General features: G+C 46.4%; 1 protein-coding gene across 1 annotated transcript in view; it reads left to right on the top strand.

Moving 5' to 3' along the window:
• The first annotated feature begins 281 nt into the window (after positions 1-281).
• Positions 282-18,269, top strand: part of OAZ2 (ornithine decarboxylase antizyme 2) — a 32,788-nt gene continuing 14,800 nt past the window's right edge. The window contains 2 exon segments of the mRNA XM_044918289.1: positions 282-367; positions 2,874-2,996. Coding sequence (XP_044774224.1) covers positions 282-367; positions 2,874-2,996 — 209 coding nt within the window.

Genomic DNA, 18,269 nt, shown 5'->3' with positions numbered 1-18,269 from the left:
TCGGTTGGGCCTCTGACTCTTGGTTTCAGCTCAGGTCATGATCTCAGGGTGGTGGGATGGAGCGGGGGTTCTGTTTGAGTTCTCCCTCTCCCTCTGCCCCTCCTGCTCATGCTCTCTCTTTCTCAAAATAAATAAATAAATCTTCTAAAAAAAAAAAAAAAGGTCAGGTGTGGCCATGTGACTTGCTTGGCCAATATGAACCAAAATGTGTCTTCTGGGTAGAAGCGTTTAAGAGCCAGTGTATGATTGTCCTTCTTACCTTCTCTCTGGCCTGGTGACTGATGACATTTCAGATGGTGGAGTCTGGATCCCCGAGCGATGATGGCATGGATCAGAATCCCCAGCTGACCTGCGATGGACACGTATCGTGAGTTGGGGGAAGATTCTTTGTTGGTTTAAAGCAATTGAGATTTTGAGGTTGCTTGTTACTACGGCCTAACCTAACCTATACTATTGACAAAGGACTTACCTTTTCCCCATCCTCACTTTTATTTTGGTGTGTTGCCTTGGTGTGTAAAAGTCTCTGGGGCTCCGGGCGCCTGGGTGGCTCAGTTGGTTAAGCGACTGCCTTCGGCTCAGGTCATGATCCTGTGGTCCCTGGATCGAGTCCCGCATCGGGCTCCCTGCTCGGCAGGGAGCCTGCTTCTGCCTCTGACCCTCCCCCCTCTCATGTGCTCTCTCTCTCTCATTCTCTCTGTCTCAAATAAATAAATAAAATCTTTAAAAAAAAAAAAAGTCTCTGGGGCTCCAAAGAAACAATTTAAAATAGTGATTTCAATATTGAGAAAGCAAATGACTCAGGATGTCTGGGCAATAAATCGTTTTGCAAATCAAAAGATTTCCCAATATTTTGCTTTCAACTATTGAAGGAGGTGAAGCAAATTCAGTTGTTACTGGTTGGATGATTAGGTGGTATTGAGTGACTCTGCCTGAACTTCTTCCATTCCCATGTACTTATTTATGTGAATGAGATTTCTCAGCATTATCATCTATAAAAATAGGATGTAGGGATAAAATTGATGTTGACCACTGTCTCATTCCAGCATGTATACAACTATCTCAATATGAGTTGTATTTCTTATAAAATTTTACTCCTGGGGCACCTGGCTGGCTCAGTCCGTAAAGCATGCAACTCTTGATATCTTGATCTTGGTCGTGAGTTCGAGCCCCATGCTGGGTATAGAGCTTACTTAAAAAATATTTTTACTCCTGGGGCGCTTGGTGACTCAGTTGGTTAAGCGGCTCTCTTCGGCTCAGGTCATGATCCCAGGGTCCTGGGATCGAGCCCCACATCGGGCTCCCTGCTCAGTGGGGAGTCTACTTCTCCCTCTCCCTCTGCTGCTCCCCCTGCTTGTGCTCTCTGTCTCTGTCTCTGTCAAATAAATAAAATCTTTAAAAATTTTTTTTTAAAGATTTTATTTATTTATTTGACAGAGAGAGAGACAGCGAGAGAGTGAACACAAGCAGGGGGAGTGGGAGAGGAGAAGCAGGCTTCCCGCTGAGCAGGGAGCCTGATGCGGGGCTCGATCCCAGGACCCTGGGATCATGACCTGAGCCGAAGGCAGCCGCTTAACAACTGAGCCACCCAGGCGTCCAAAAAAATTTTTTTTACTCCTTATATTTAATAATGCTCTATCAACATTTGCAATATATCTATGTTGTTTTGACAAACAGTGAACAAATAATAACTGTAATGATAAATCAATCCAGAAGAAAAATTTAAACTCTGGAGCCTTATGGCCACAAAAAATAAGAATACAGTTTTAATTATATATATATATAAATATACATATGTATTATATATATATTTATGGCAGAGAATTATTGTTTGATGATCAGTAAAAGATTTTCAAGCCTAAACTATATATTACATTAGTATAACATTATGTGGGAGAAGTAGAAAGAAAATACTTTCAAGTAGAAAAAGCAAGTGATGTAAATTTTCCTCTATTAAAGAATAGCTTGCTTATGTATTTTGCAAATGGTTGATGATGAGTATCAAATCACTGTGACTCCAGTTTTATTTTAAAATGTCAGTATGTCCATTACACCAGCAATCATATCCTTTGCAACTGCAGTTGACCCTTAAACAACATGGATTTGAATTGTGAGGGTCCACTTAAATATGGATTTTTAAAAGATTTTATTTTTATTTTATTTCATTTAAAAAATATATTTATTTATTTGAGAGAGAGTATGAGCAGGGGCAGGGGCAGAGGGAGAGGGAGAAGCAGACTCCCTGCTGAGCATGGAGCCCATGGGGCTCAATCCCAGGACCCCAAGATCATGACCTGAGCTGAAGGCAGATGCTTAAGTGACTGAGCCACCCAAGTGTCCCAAGATTTTAAAGTAATCTCTACACCCAACATGGGGCTCAAACTCACAACCCTGAGATCAAGAGTTGCATGCCCCACCGTCTGAGCCAACCAGATGCCCCTGGATTTTTTCTTTTATAAATACAACACAGTACTGTAAATGTATTTTCTCTTCCTTATGGTTTTTAGTAACATTTTCTTTTCTCTAGCTTACTTTATTGTAAGAATACAGTATATAATGAATATAATATATGAAATATGTGTTAATAGACTATGTTATTGGTAAGGCGCCCAATCAACAGTAGGCTATTAGTAGTTAAGTTTGGGGGGGGGTCCGAAGTTATACATGGTTTTTGACTGCAGGAGTTGGCACCCCTAACCCCTGCATTGTTCAAGAGTCAACTGTATTTAAACCTAGTTGGAAAAAAATTTTTTAATTTCAAGAGAATGCATAGTTTTAAAAAATCTGCTTTATTGAAGGGTACATAATTTAAAGTTTTGTTTAGGGTGTTCATGGGCTAAATTTTTGAAAGACTACTGCCTTGAGGGATGTGCTAGATTTGGCTTGGTAGAGGAGGTGGAGAAAGGCATTCTGGGTAGGAAGAAGAGAAAAGGTAAGGGCACAGAAACTGGGGGATATGGAACTGTGAGTAGACCCGTTCATGGAGATAAGCATGAAAGGTAAGTTGGGGTGAGACTAACAGTTACCAGGCATCTCTGCCTCTGAATTTTAATTATGCAAGTTACACCTGATTATAATCTCCTTGGAAAATATTCAAGCTTTATGGATAGGGTTGGGACCATCACCTCCATTTCTGGTCCCCTCCCCGCCTCCCCAGAGGTGACCTTGGTTTTCAGTTTGGTGTTAGCTATCTTCCAATGTGCTTCCATGCATTCACACGCAGAGGTTGCTTCATGAGAGAACACGGAGGGTAAGGAGTTTCAGCTTTTTCACACTGTCATTAGCAGCCAGGGGCTGCGGGATGGGCTGCGATTGCTCCAATACATGACTTTTTTATGGCTTCCGACTGGAACTTGCTCACTGAGAAAAGGAGAATTGTGATTTGGGGGTGAGGGAAGGAGTGGGGGTTAATTTTGGCACAAAGCCTGTGACAGTATTGTCAGGGGATGGCATTAAGCATCATGTCACTGGGGACGCCTGGGTGGCTCAGTCGGTTAAGCGTCTGCCTTCGGCTCAGGTCATGATCCCAGGGTCCTGGGATCAAGTCCCGCATCGGGCTCTCTGGTCCGCGGGGAGCCTGCTTCTCCCTCTGCCTCTGTCTCTCTCTCTGTCTCTCATGAATAAATAAATAAAATCTTTAAAAAAAAAAGCATCATGTCACTGGAGAGTGGAGGGGATGATACAGAAAAGGTGGTGGGAGGACACCAAATCCCATCTTTATTTGCTCACAGATATACCTGGCTGGGTAGAAATATTCTCTCTAGAAATGGGTGGCCCTCATGGTTTCTTTTATGTCCCCACTTTTGATAGAGACAAGGACCCAGAAAATGATGTAATGATCATACAAGTGTGATGAGCTTCAGTGTTGAGGACAATGGGGGTGGTAGGGACAGTGGCAAAATAGATGACAGCCCAAGCTCTTTCTACAGGAACAGTCATTACTCAACGCACTCAATGCTGTCTTGGGGAAATATGGCATCAGTGTTGGCCATAGCTTCTTCAAGAGACTGTAGAGATTGGGATTTTTTTGTGTGAAATCTCTCAATATTGGTTCAAAAATTTCTTAAGTGCTGTGCTGGCCAAACAAGGCATGCGTTTGCAGGATGCATTTGACCTGTGGGCTGCTAGTTTGGTTTTAAGGCTTCTTGCCTGAAGGCAGAGTACTGGACCATCATGTAATCTCTCGGCATGCTGCCCGGCTCTAAGATCTGTGGTTCTGAAGGACTCTAGGCTTCTTAGGGAGATGCTGTGGGAATGGTTGACTTCACTGCCCATGTCTGGTGCTCACCTGCTGTCCAACATCCAGCTAGTAATAGAGCTCTGCCAGGAAGTGGGGAGCTTTGTGGAAGTTTCCAGAAGCATCCTCATAAATCCAGGGAAGTCAGCCAATGTAGATTCACTAGAAGTTTATAAGACTCCTCCAGGGAGTTGGTCCTAAGGCCTCCAGTGTCCTCCTCTTAGGAGATGGGGCAGGTTCTTATGCCTCTCCCAGGGCAGAGCCCAGTGGGAAGATAGACTGGTGACTCTTTCTCAAAGGGCTTTGTTCTGTGACTAAATCCAAGCAAGGCAGTCAGACACAAATGGAACACACACACACACACACACTGTCTCCAGCACTTTCAAGACCTTTTCCCACGCAGTCCCACGGCTGCCGGAAGGGCAGCTGGTCGTGGGAACGGACTCGAGGTCCCCTCCCCCAATGGAAGCTCCACCCTGCTCCATTTACTCCCAGCCATGCGATCCTGGTTCCCTCCACCCGCTTACTACTTCCAGGGAAGGAAATAGCTGAACAATGCAGCAGATCAGAGACTGGGCACTGAGCCAAGGGCCCTGGGCTCCAAACGCTGGCTGCTCTACCCACCGCACTCCCCCTCACCCCCCTCGGTGTCACCTGAAGGTTGCCTTCCTCCGTCCTTCCTCCCTAGGAAACTTCAGATGGCTAACAGGACCTTTGGCCCCTTTCCTGGGCTTGCCCCTCCCCCTCTCTGTGGTAGCCAGTGATGTCCCTACTTCCACCGGAGTATGATTCCTAGTATGAGGGGCAGAAGCTAGGCTTTGATGGAGATTTTGGCCAGTGGGACTGGGCAGGAAGGAAGGGTCATTTTTCCTTCAGTTTTTCTCCAGAGGTGAAAGCAAGTCCTGAGAATGGAGAGTGCTGGAACAAGAGCTCCCGGAGCCCTCATTCTCTCTTCCAGACAGAGCCAGCTCAATGGGGCAGGAGGGGATGCACGTGCTCACAGGCCTGGGGGGCCATTCTGAGAGGAACAGAAAGGAATCACTAGTCATTTCCAGTTTCTTGGGGCTGGGAAGTTGGTGGGAACCACTACTTTTGTTTTTCCTGTTGGTCTAAAATAATATTCTGCTTGGGTCCGGAACCCCACGCCCCAGGCAGTACAGCTCCTTTTGCTCATTCTTGGTTCTGGTGCTTTCCACTGTCTTGCCTTCCGCCAGGCATATCCTGCCCTGGGAGCCAAGGGGCAGGGTTCCTCACAAATTTTTGCCACCTCTAAAAGCCAAGCCAGTCTCGCCTCTCTTCCCCAGATCCCGATTCAGGGAGTAGGGAGTGGGTTGGAAACTGGAATCTGTGAGGGGAGCTCCCAACAGGCCGATCCTCAGACCCTTTCTCCTGCCAACCCCAGCTGGTGCCAGGACATGGGTGAGAGGAGTCTTCAATGCCAGCCCTTCCCCCTGACATTTGGCCTACCCCCTTCAGTGATTTCTGTCCCTGCGTAGCTTGACCGTGGCAAAGGGGCCACTTGGAAGCCTCAAGTCTTGAGACCTGGAAGGAGTGCTCAAGAGCCCACTCCCAGACTCAGATTGTAGCTGAGCAGCTCAGTCACAAAGAACTGATCAACAAGATCAACAACCAGGAAAAGGGGGAGAACTGGGACCCTCCGGTTTTCTGACTCGTAGGCAACGTCTTTCTGTAACTTTCTACAATTTCCAAAGGCAGTGTTGGCAGAACCCTGGGTGGGGGGAACAGAAGAAAAAATGTCAGTCACTTGGTGTCCCAGTCTTCTTGCCTGAGCCTTTTAGAACCTTTACTTTTGTCTTCTTTTTCAGTAGCTCGGGCTCTCTTTTCACCTTGAAAAAGTGGCATTTGACTTGTCTTTTGTTCTTAGCCAAGAAGCTGATGCTAATTCTTCCAGACTCCTGCACTCAGAGGCTGAGCAACCCACTTTTGCACTAATGAATGCCGGTGGGGCTCGCTTCCGGTTGTTCCGTAAATGTTAAGTCATGTCTCTCCAACTCTGCCGCAAGCTTTCCTCCTTCACAAAACAGCCACTGGATTGTATCACAATAACAAAATAATCATCGAGGGCCCACTGCACCCCAGGCTCTTTGCTTCTCACCCTTAAAGAGCTCCCAGTCTAAAGGGCGCAGGACCTTGTGAGGAAACACCGAACAAAGGATGGCAGGTGACGGTTGCTGGGAAAGGACTGCCCAGGGCTCCCTGAGGAGGTGCATTTCAGGTGAGCTCTCCAGGACGGGGAGCCAGCCTTCTGAAGATCTGGCGAAAGTGTGGTCTGGGTCAAGAGCAGACTGGGAATAAGTGCCCTGAGCTTGTCATGTTTGAGACCCTGAAGGAGCCAGAGTTGCTCTAGGAAGGAGAAGGGTGTGGGAAGCAGCTGGAGGGGATTGAAGGCTCAGGTCCTCAGAGTCTTGTACTCAGGAGAGGTGAGGAATTTAGATTTTATTACAAGTGAGTTAGGAAGCCACTGGAGGGTTTAAAGTACAGAAACAACATGATCTATATTCTGATTTTATTTTATTTTAAGATTTTATTTATTTATTTGAGAGAGAATGAGAGAGAGAGCACATGAGGGGGGGAGGGTCAGAGGGAGAAGCAGACTCCCCGCCGAGCAGGGAGCCTGATGCGGGACTCGATCCAGGGACTCCAGGATCATGACCCGAGCCGAAGGCAGTAGCCCAACCGACTGAGCCACCCAGGCACCCTATATTCTGATTTTATCCATCTATCATCTATCTATCTATCTATCTATCTATCTATCTATCTATTTTGGGGGGATAAATAGCTAGTTTATTTGTCTCTGAGCAGGAATAAGCTCATTTCTGGCACATGGTAGGTACCTTGTGTTTGGGCTCATGATTTCTTTCTTTTTTAAATTTTTATTTATTTATTTATTTTTTTAAAAAAGATTTTATTCATTTATTTGACAGAGAGAGACACAGCGAGAGAGGGAACACAAGCAGGGGGAGTGGGAGAGGGAGAAGCAGGCTTCCTGCCGAGCAGGGAGCCCGATGTGGGGCTTGATCCCAGGACCCTGGGATCATGACCTGAGTCGAAGGCAGATGCTTAACAACTGAGCTACCCAGGCGCCCCATCTTTCTTTTTTTATTGTTATTATTGTGTTCAGTTAGCCAACATATAGTAAGTACATCATTAGTTTTTGATGTAGTGTTCAATGACTCATTAGTTGCATATAACACCCAGTGCTCATCATCACATGTGCCCTGCCTGCTACCCCTGGTTACCCCATCACCCCCTCCCTTCTGTAACCCTCAGTTTGTCTCCTGGAGTCCAGAGTCTCTCATGGTTTCTCTCCCTCTCTGATTTCTTCCCATTCAGTTTTCCCTCCCTTCCTCTATGGTCCTCCGTGCTACTCCTTATGTTCCACATATGAGTGAAATGATATGATAATTATCTTTCTCTGCTTGACTTATTTCACCTAGCATAATCCCCTCCAGTTACATCCATGTCGATGCAAATGGTGGGTAGCTGAGTAATATTCCATTGTATATATGGACCACATCTTCTTTATCCATTCATCTGTTGAAGGGCATCTCGGCTCCTTCCACAGTTTGGCTATTGTGGACATTGCTGCTATGAACACTGGGGTGCATGTGCCCCTTCTTTTCACTACATCTGTGTCTTTGGGTAAATACCTAGTAGTGCAACTGCTGGGTCATATGGTAGCTCTGTTTTTTTTTTAAGATTTTATTTATTTATTTGACAGAGAGACACAGCGAGAGAGGGAACACAAGCAGGGGGAGTGGGAGAGGGAGAAGCAGGCTTCCCGCTGAGCAGGGAGCCCGATGTGGAACTCGATCCCAGAACCCTGGGATCATGACCTGAGCCAAAGGCAGACGCTTAACGACTGAGCCACCCAGGCGTCCCCGGTAGCTCTATTTTTAACGTCTTGAGGAACCTCCATACTGTTTTCCACATTGGCTGTATCAGCGTGCATTCCCACCAACAGTGTAAGAGGGTTTGTGATTTCTTTTCTGTTTCTTTAGTTTCCTGGGTTTACTGTGATGTAACTGACACACAGCACTCTACTAGCTTAAGTTGTGCAGCGTAATGATGTGGCTTCTGTACATTGTGAAAAGGTTGTCACAGTAAATTGAGTTCACATCTATCATCTCATAGAGATATTTAAAAAAAAATACAAACAAAAAAATGAAAAACAATTACAACTATATATATATATATATTTTTTTTTTCTCCTTGTGATGAGAACTCTTGGGATCTCCTCTCCTTCCTATACAACTTCCTATACATCACACAGCAATGTTTGACTAGAGCTGTCATGTTGTATGTTACACCCCTAGAACTTGTTTACTTTATAACTGGAAGTTGGTGCTTTTTGACCATCCTCATCTAATTCCCCCTCCCCCCCACCTACCTATATTTTAAAAATACTTAAAACATTAATCATCCTGGCTGTATTGAGGGGAATGGATTGGAAGAGGGCGAGAAAGGAGACAGGAGGTCATTTGGAGGCTGCAGTGATCCGAGCAAATGATGGTGGTGGGCTGGATCAGGGCAGAAGAGATGGAGAAGAACTATGCCCCTTCTGAGACAGAAGTGGCAGGACTTGTTATGATGGGTCGGATAACAAGAGGGGAGGGGTGAAAGAAAGAGAGGAATTGTAATGACACCTAGGTAGCTGCCTAAGCAACCTAGATGGTGGTGGGGCCATTTGTGAAGATGGGTAACATGGACAACCCTGGGGGAGGACCAGGTTTGAGGGAGCAGGTGGAATCAAGGGTTTGGGCATGTGAGGTTAGAGCCATTTAATAGAGATGTCAGATTGTCATGATTGCCATATATCATGTCATATGGTTTATATATTAGCATCCCCAAAGGGCTACATGTTATGTTTGGTGGACAACTCTCTTAAATTTATTATAATCTACAAATTTTCCCTCCCCACTTTTCCATCACCCCCTTTTTGGCGAAGAAATAGATTTTTTTTAAAGATTTTATTTATTTATTTGAGAGGAAGAGAGAGGGAGAGCACAGGGGGAGAGGGAGAGGGAGAAGCAGACTCCCCACTGAACAGGGAGCTCGATGTGGGGCTGGATGCCAGGACTCTGGGGTCATGACCTGAGCTGCAGGCAGACGTTTAACAGAATGAGCCACCCAGGCGCCCCAGAGAAATTTTTGTCTTTTAGAAATTTCCTACATTCAGGCCGCCTGGGTCTGTCAAGCCTCCAACTTGTGATTTTGGCTCAGGTCGTGGTCTCATGGGGTGATGGGATAGAGAGCCCTGTGTCAAGCCTTGTGTTGGCTCCACGCTCAGCTGAGAATCTGCTCAAGATTCTGTCTCTCCCTTTCCCTCTGCCCCTCCCCGCCACTGTTCATGCGTGCTCTTTCTCTCTGTAAAATAAATACTTTTTTTTTAAATGAAATTTCCTACATTCAGGATTTTGCTGATTGCATTCCTATGGTGACATTTAACCAGTTCCTCTGTCTCCTTTCGTTTTCTGTAAACTGTAGATAGCTAAAAAGGCTTGCTGTGATTCAGGTTCAAGTTTTTGTCAAGAATACTTCATAGGTGGCATTGTATCCTTTCATCAGGAGGCCCCTACCCTTCAACCTTTGTAACATTACAGATATTGGTGATCTTGATTTCAGTGAGGGTTTACAAAATGGTGATGTTCTATTATTCCTTCTTCTCTTATTACCTGATTGGTTACCTTGAGGCATGTTTGTAATGAAAATCAGATTGAATGCTTGTTTCTTACTCTTAGCAGTTTTCAGAGTAATTATTCCACATCAGCAATTTTGTTAACCTGAAGTGCAGTTCATATAAGAAAGGCAAGTTAAATGCTTGCCTTGATTCTCTTCCTTTATTTACCAATTTTTGGAAAAATGAGTTGGTTCCTTTGAATTTTCCAAAGGTGATCAATGAAAGTTGTTTTTTTCTCTTATTTCTCTTTTCTCTCTCTCTCTCTCTTTCTTTTTTTTTTTAATTTTATTTGAGAGAGAGCGAGCGAAAGAGCATGAGCAGGGGGAGTGGCAGAGGGAGAGGGAGAAGCAGGCTTCCCTCTGAGCAGGAAGCCCTATATGGGTCTCTATCCCAGGACCTCGAGATCACAACCTGAGCCAAAGGCAGACACTTAACCAACTGAGCCACCCAGGCGCCCCTCTTTTTATTTATTTTTATTTTTTTAATTTTCATTTTTTTCCCTTTCTTTTCAAGCATCAGTAAGCACTCATGAATTTTATCATTATAAATTAGTTTTTATCAGATTTTTTCTGGAGAGCAGATTTTTATTCAGAGAGAATTGGAACTGAGTTTATATTTCTGGAACATCTTCTAGACACTGGCCTAGGTACTTTCACACACATTATTTTATTTAATCCCCGTGGTAGTCTTGGAGGGCGGGTGCCGTGGCCCCCTGTTTTTCACGGAGGAGAGACAGGCCCTTAGTAGCCACATGACTAGTCTAAAGTCATACAGCCTGGCAGAGGCCACGCTCAGATTTGTCTAAGCCACATAGCACCATGTAGTTTTTTGAATGAGATCCTACAGACACTGGTTTCCTAAACAGGGTCCACTGGTTCCTCCTCTAGCCTCCTTCGTACCTCTTGTCATATATCCTCCTCATACTTACCTGTTTTTGTTCTTTGTTCCCTTGAGTTTGTGACTGTCATACTTGCAAAAGCAGTTCCTAGGGACTGAAATACTCTTCTAACTCATAGCTTTTTTTTTTTTTTTACAGTAAGCTCTGTGTCCAACATGGGGCTTAAATCCACAACCCCAAGATCAAGGGTTGCATGCTCTACTGACTGAGCCAGCCAGGTGCCCTACTCAAAGCTTTTTTGGTGTTATTGTTAAATACATTATAATCATATTCTTCTCGAACTGAACATTTTATAGAGATAATTGCAGAATCACAGGCAGTTGTAAGAAATAATACAAGAGATCCCTTATACACTTTGTCCAGTTTCTTTCTTTCTTTCTTTCTTTTTTTTAAGATTTTATTTATTTATTTGACAGAGAGAGAGCACAAGTAGGGGGAGTGGCAGACAGAGGGAGAGGGAGAAGCAGGCTCCCCGTAGAGCAGAGGGCCCGATGCAGGGCTCGATCCCAGGACCCTGAGATCATGACCTGAGCCGAGGGCAGATGCTTAACTGACTGAGCCACCCAGGTGCCCCCTACACTTTGTCCGGTTTCTTTCCAATGGTAACGTTTTGCAAAACTAACCGTAGTATATAACATCACAACCAGGATGTGGACAGTGATGCAGTCTGCCTATCTTTTTCAGGTTTTGCCAGTTTTTCTTGTTCTCATTTGTGTGTGTGCCTGTGTGTGTTTGGTTTTATACAGTTTTAGCACATGTGTAGGTTCGGGTGTCTACCCCTAGCATCAAGATGCTGAGCAGTTCTGTCACCACCAGCATCCGTCAGTGTTGCCCTTTTATAACTGTGCCCACCTCCAGCCCACTTTCCCACCTCCCCCATCCCATCCCAAACCGCTGCCAGTCACTCAGTTGTCCTCTATTTCTAAAATATTGTCATTTCCAAGTGTTATATAAGTGGAATCATACAGCATAGAACCTTTTTCCAGTCAGCATACTTCCCAAGAAATTCATCCAAGTTGTTACACATATCAGTCAACAGTTCAGCCCTTTTTAGGGCTGACTAGTAGTCTGTGGTGGAGATGTGCCACACTGTGTTTAATCATTTGCCTGCTGAAGGACATCTGGGCTGGTTCCAGTTTTGGGTAATTATGAATAAAGCTGCAGTGAACATACATGCACAAATTTTTAGGTGAAGATGTTTTCATTTCTCTGGAACAAGTGCCCAAGAGTGCGATTCCTGGGTCATCTGGTAGTTGTGCAGTTAGCTTTTTTTTTTTTTAAGGTTTTATTTATTTATTTGAGAGAGAGAGAGCAGGAGCCGGGGCGGGGGCAGAGGGAGAAGTAGAGAGAGAGAATCCCAAGGAGGCTCTGTACTCAGCATGGAGCCCGACGCGGGGCTTGATCTCACGACCCTGAGATCATGACCTGAGCCGAAATCAAGAGTCAGAAGCTCAACTGACTGAGCCACCCAGGTGCCCCTGCTCGGTTAATTTTCTAAGAAATTGCCAAATTGTTTTCCAGAATGGCTGTGATATTAATTTTCAAGGATTGGAGAGCATGTTCATGTGCTGATGGGCAAGATTAGATTGTAGGAGCCAGGTTCTTAAAAAGTGGAGGGAGGGTGGGTCCCAGGGCTCCTGTGGTGGGCTTGTAAGGGAGGGGACACTTCTCAGAGTACTAGGCAGGGAGAGAACCGGAGGTTGCAGAGGCAGATAGGTTTGCGGGTTGTGTTAGGAATGAGAGGAAGCTCCCTTTTATTTCTGTTTCCTCAGTAACAGAAGAGGCTAGGGCAATACATTGCTCCACATCAAATCATCATGTTGTATGCCAAAACGAATACAATGTTATATGTTAATTGTATCTCAGTACAACTGGAAAAAAAACACTTAAGAACCTGTGTCATCAGCTGAGATGAAAGGGGAGAGGTTTTATGGAGAGTGGAGAAGCAAACTTACTGGAGAAGTGTCATAGGCATTCCCAAGCAGTGTTGAGAATCTGTTTGAGGTTAGGACTGTGAACATGAAGTGAAGGTAATCTGCCTGGACGTGTGGTTTTGCTCTAGCAAAAGCACTGGGAAGGCAGATGGGGGATTTATCCAGAGTAGGGGTTTTCCCAGGCCAGCACACTTGGAGGAGAGAGGGCAAGAGAGTGGTTATAGTAATGGATGATGGAAATGAAGGTAAGAAAGAAGGAACATGAAAAGTGGGTCTAATGAGTAGTGAGACATTAGTGAGGACAAGGGATCAGAACACATGATAAAGTCAAAGAATTGTTGAGGGAGACTTAATTAAGGAAAAGGTTGTGGCTGGAGAGTCTCCATATTGGAAGTGGAATGACTTAGTGAAGACAAAGTTGAGGGTGTGACCACAGGAGTGAGCAGCTGCTGTGGAGTGTGAAAAATATCGCTGGAGATGAGGTGGTCAGGGAAGTGATGGAGAGGCCATCACATGGATGTGGAGCTCACCAAATATAACAAAATATAGGGTGGACAGAGGGCCAGTGAGCCAAGAGCTAAATGATGGGCTGTGAGCGACCAGGAGGTTGATTGATAACATTAACCAAGATGGTATGTCCAGATGGTGAAGCTTCAAAGGGACAGGGGCTTTGTAGGAGGAGTGGGGGAAGCACTGGTTTAGAAATGGTGTTCGGGGGGCGCCTGGGTGGCTCAGTCGTTAAGCGGCTGCCTTCGGCTCAGGTCATGATCCCAGGGTCCTGGGATCGAGCCCCGCATCGGGCTCCCTGCTCGGTAGGGAGTCTGCTTCTCCCTCTCCCCCTGCTTGTGCTCTCTCTCTGTCTCTCTCTGTCAAATAAATAAATAAAATATTTAAAAAAAAAGAAGAAAGAAATGGTGTTCGGGGTGGGAGAGGAATATATTTACTCACTTCCTGACTCTGAGGTACAGGAGAATAAGGAAAATAGCATTCACTTAAGAGGGCTGCCAAAACCTCAGTGTACTCAGGGGATAGCACAGTTTCAGTTAAGGCAAGGAGGTGAAGGCAGCATCCTGAGAAAAGGCTGAGGATATGGCAGAATTTGCTGATCACAGGTTGCAGAGGGCACAGAAGAAGGACGTGGCTGAGGGCAGGGAGCTGGAAGCATCTCGCCAGTGGGAGGACAAGGATGGAGGTGATACTAAATGAGAAGGAACTCAAACCTGTGGTGATGGCTGAGGTAAATCGGGATAGGGGAATGACAGGATACAGTGCTGTCCAGAACTTTTTGTGTTGATGGAAAATCTGCACTGTAAACACTAGCCACATGTGATTATTCAGCACATGAAATGTGGTGCATGGGATCGAGAGGCTAAATTTTTAACCTTATCATTTTAATTAATTCAAGTTTAAATAGCCACATGTGGCTAGTGGCTATCATATTGGACAGCACAAGTCAGAGGAAGGTGGCTTCCCATTTTTGTGACATTTTCACTTGCTGGTCAGTGGTCATCAGGATGGTCACTCCTCCAAATAGCGAGGTGTAGCAAAGACCTTCTTATTCCTCTATCATGCAAATCCAGACGAAGTACAGGGTCAGGCAACTTGGGGTCCAAATTCTTTTTTTTTAAAGATTTTATTTATTTATTTGTCAGAGAGAGAGCATGAGTGAGCACACAAACAGGGGGAGCGGCAGGCAGAGGGAGAAGCGGGCTCCTCACTGAGCAGGCAGCCCGAGGTGGGGCTCGATCCCAGTATCCTGGGATCATGACCTGAGCCGAAGGCAGACGCTTAACTGACTGAGACACCCAGGCATCCCTGGGGTCCAGATTCTAACTCTACCACTCAGTAGCTTTAAATTAGAGCAAATAAATTAACTTGCTTGATATGCATAGGCCTTCAGTATATATTAGTTGGCAAAATCTCCCTGAGGTTTCCTTTCATCTGTGGAATGGGAATGGGGAGCTGTTGTAAAAATTAGTGCTTTAGCATGATGTTCAGTAAATAGTCCCTGTTATTGACGTACTGAGTTCTTAATATTTGCTGATTGGTCAAAAACTGTCCTTCAGGCCAAAAGGTTGCTTGTCCAGGGATGGCCTGGCAGAAATGAGCCATCCCAGTTCCCTTTGAGTTCCAGGTCTCTCGGATTACAAGATGGGGTAGGTCAGGGCTGGGTTTCATTGTTCAGTTCTGCTATATACTGAGGTAAGAACATTCCTGACCTGAGCTTGGAAGTGCAGGTAAGGATAGCCAAGGGGACAAACTTGAGGATCTAAAGTGAGCCATGGTATGGGAGCCTCTAGTCATATTCTGGGCAGTTTTTTTTTTTTTTAAAGCTTTATTTATTTATTTGAGAGAGTGTGAGAGCGCAAGTGTGTGCAGTTGGGGATGGAGGGACAGAGGGAGAGGGAGAAACAAACTCTCCGCTGAGCAGGACCCCAGGATCATGACCTGAGCTGAAGGCAGATGCTTAACCGACTGAATCACCAGGCACCCCATAATTTGGACAGTTCTGGTATCATTTACCACTTTGATTTTTCCTGAAAAAGCCTTCGTTTCATAGCTCCAACCTTTCTTCCATCCCTGCATCCCCATCATCTAAAAATCGAAAGCATGTTGTTTGTGAAGTAGAGTAATGGTGTCCTGAGATTCTAATGGGAGACATTTGTGATTTGGGGCTATAATGAACTAGGAGTCATAGTGACCTCTGATTTGGAGTGACTGTGATCACCCTTTCTGTGAAGCCATCCATAATTCCCTAGTTATTATCTCTGTGGTCTCTCTCAGTTTGAACATTTACTTCCCTCAGCCTCTCAGTGTCTCTCCCTCTGACTAGATTGTGACATCCGAGGCAGGAATTTTGCCTAATTGATCATTGAGTATTCCTGGACTCTGGCACATGTCTGGAGCACATAGTAAGTAGCTGCTCAATAATGATTTTTGTTGAATAAGTGAATGAATGGGATTTGAGGTGATGGCACCCCACTGTGAGCTAAGACAATGTGACCTCTCTTGTTGGCGGTCTGGATTGCCTACGAACAGATTGTGTTGAGGTGCCTGTGTCTGTGGCCTGCAATGACTGTGATCTGAGAGGTCTGTGCAGTGATTGTAGCCTGTTGTCACTGACCTGTGATAAGGACCAGCAGGGATAGTGAATGGAGGTGACTGTGAAACTTGCGTGATTGTGATCTCAAGCAGCTGTGAACAAGTTAGCCATGGTGCCGTCCACCACTGCTGTCAGGTGATTGTGATCCTGACCCACAGAGATTTGGCTTCAGATGACCACCAGCCAGTGTCAGACCTTGACCATTGACCTGAGATGTCTCTCAGGTGCAGAGACTATTATCTCAGCTGGCCGCTGAGGTTATTGATCTGCATTATGAGCTGACGTAACTGAGATCTGTGAACCTGGGCTCAGTCTGGGAATGGCGCTAATATGTGCGTACTACTCTTAGATTTGATTTTGTTTTTTATAATAATATATCCTCCCAGGGCTTACAAATGACACACCCCTGCTTGGCCCCACGCAAACGAGGGTTAGGGACGAGCACTAGGTTGGGTCAATGCTCAGAAAACTCTACTTGAAATACAACGCGTCTTCGTGCCGCACAACTAAAACCACTGCCACAACCACAGCCACCCGCAAAGGCCGCTTCTCCTCCAGACCCCTGCCCCCCCACCCCGCCAAAACCCTGGTGCGCCTGCGTGGAGGCGGGGCCGGGCTTTGCCCTTTGTTGTGGGCCCCAGTTTCCCAGGACACCGTGCGGCGCTGGGGTGGGGCTATGCAGATGAGGCACCGGGGGCGGGGCGGTTGCGGCGGCGTCGGCGGCGGCCGGGGAGGGTCAGTTGGAGGCAGGCGCTCGCTGAGGCAGGAGGAGGGCTCTGGGCCCGCGGCCTGACAGGGACTTAGCCCGCAGAGATCGGCCCCGCGCGCGCGCGACCCCACACCCACCCTCTCATCCACCTACCCACTCCCTGCGCCGCCTCCTCCCACCCTGAGCAGAGCCGCCGAGGATGATAAACACCCAGGACAGGTAACGGCCCGGCCCAGGCTCCCCGCCCCCATCCTCCCCTCATCTGCTCCAGAGGGCCTTCCCCAACCCCCGGCCGGTTCCAGCCCCCACAGCGGGGCCTGTCCGCCCCCCACTGGGTCCCTTCCCCACTTCAGCCACCCCTGTCCAAGTCCCCAGCCCCGCAACGGGGCCTCCTTCCGCCCTTTAGCCCCCTCCCTCCAGCCCGGCCCATCCCCCTCATCCGGGCCTCCTGCTCCCGCAAAGCCCCCCCTCAAGCCAGGACCCAGTCTTCCAATCAAGTCCCTATTTCCTTTAAGTCCCGTCGGACGGTGCCCCTTTCCCCAAACATGGGCTGTTCCCTCATCCAGATTCCCCAGATTATTTCCCATTTTCCCCAAGTCTTTCTTCCTCCCCCCTTTAAGTCACATAACCCTTCCCTTTGAATCTCTTCCCTTGAAACTGCATCCTCCAACCAAATCCCTCTCTTATCACTGCCGCCCCTCCCCCAGTCAGGCTCCAACCTTCAGCTCTCAACTGGACTCATTACCCTTCTCCCTTCCCCTCCCCCGTTTTCTTAGGCCTAATAGTTTTTACAGTGATGCCCAGCTGTCCCTTTGGTCCCTTACTCCTGCTTCATCTTTTCCCATCTTTCCTCCCTCGACACCCCTTTCTCAGTTAGGCCTCGTTTTCCCTGTCTCCCAACCTTCTTCCTTTTATTTCTCACTTTGGACTTGACTCCAGTTTGCCATCCTATTCCCCTAGTGAGGTTCCCCCAACACTCTTCTGAACACTGCTACCCTCTAAACACTTTCTCTCAGCTGGAACTCCTCTTTACTCTTATTTTTCCCTAATTGAATCCCATGTTTAGATCATTAGATCTCAGAACTCAGCCCACGCTGCTTCTATTGAAGGCCTACTCTCTTTCCCTGTACTTCGCTCTTTTTCCCAGTGCCTAAAAATCAGGCCCCATACTCTGGATACTGGGCCTTTGCAAGTTTCCTTCCTCAAAACCTGACCCCAGTCTTCTCCATTAATTGGAGAGAAAGGCTGCACATCTTTCTGAAACAGCACCAGTGGTTTTCTAAACTTGCCTCCTACTTATTTCCCCTGCCCAAACTAGGCAGAAATGATCACTCAGCTTTCCTCTCTCTTGCTCTCTTTTTCCCAAGGCAGCTCTTGTTGTCATCCATCTCTTCTTCAGACATACCTGGTGTTTCTGCCCCAAACTCTGGGAAACTGTTCCATAATCCTGATTCCTCACAATTTTTAACCCTAGTTGCTTTTTCTACATCAGAATGACTTCCATTTACAATTTGGGTCTAATTTTCCCCCCTAGACTTGTTGCTGTCCCTTCCAAAATAAGCCTGAAGCTCATTTAGTTTTCCACACGGGACCCTTTGTCCCCAGATTTGGCCTTAGGGCCTCTGCTCCACACTTGGGCCTCATTGTTTTGCAAGCAGATCTGTTCCCTGCAGATCCTCCTTAAATTATG

This window comes from Neomonachus schauinslandi, chromosome 9 (genome assembly GCF_002201575.2).
Source record: "Neomonachus schauinslandi chromosome 9, ASM220157v2, whole genome shotgun sequence".
Lineage (NCBI taxonomy): Eukaryota > Metazoa > Chordata > Mammalia > Carnivora > Phocidae > Neomonachus > Neomonachus schauinslandi.
Note: the sequence above shows the minus strand (reverse complement) of the source record. Positions and strands in the feature narration are given on the sequence as shown.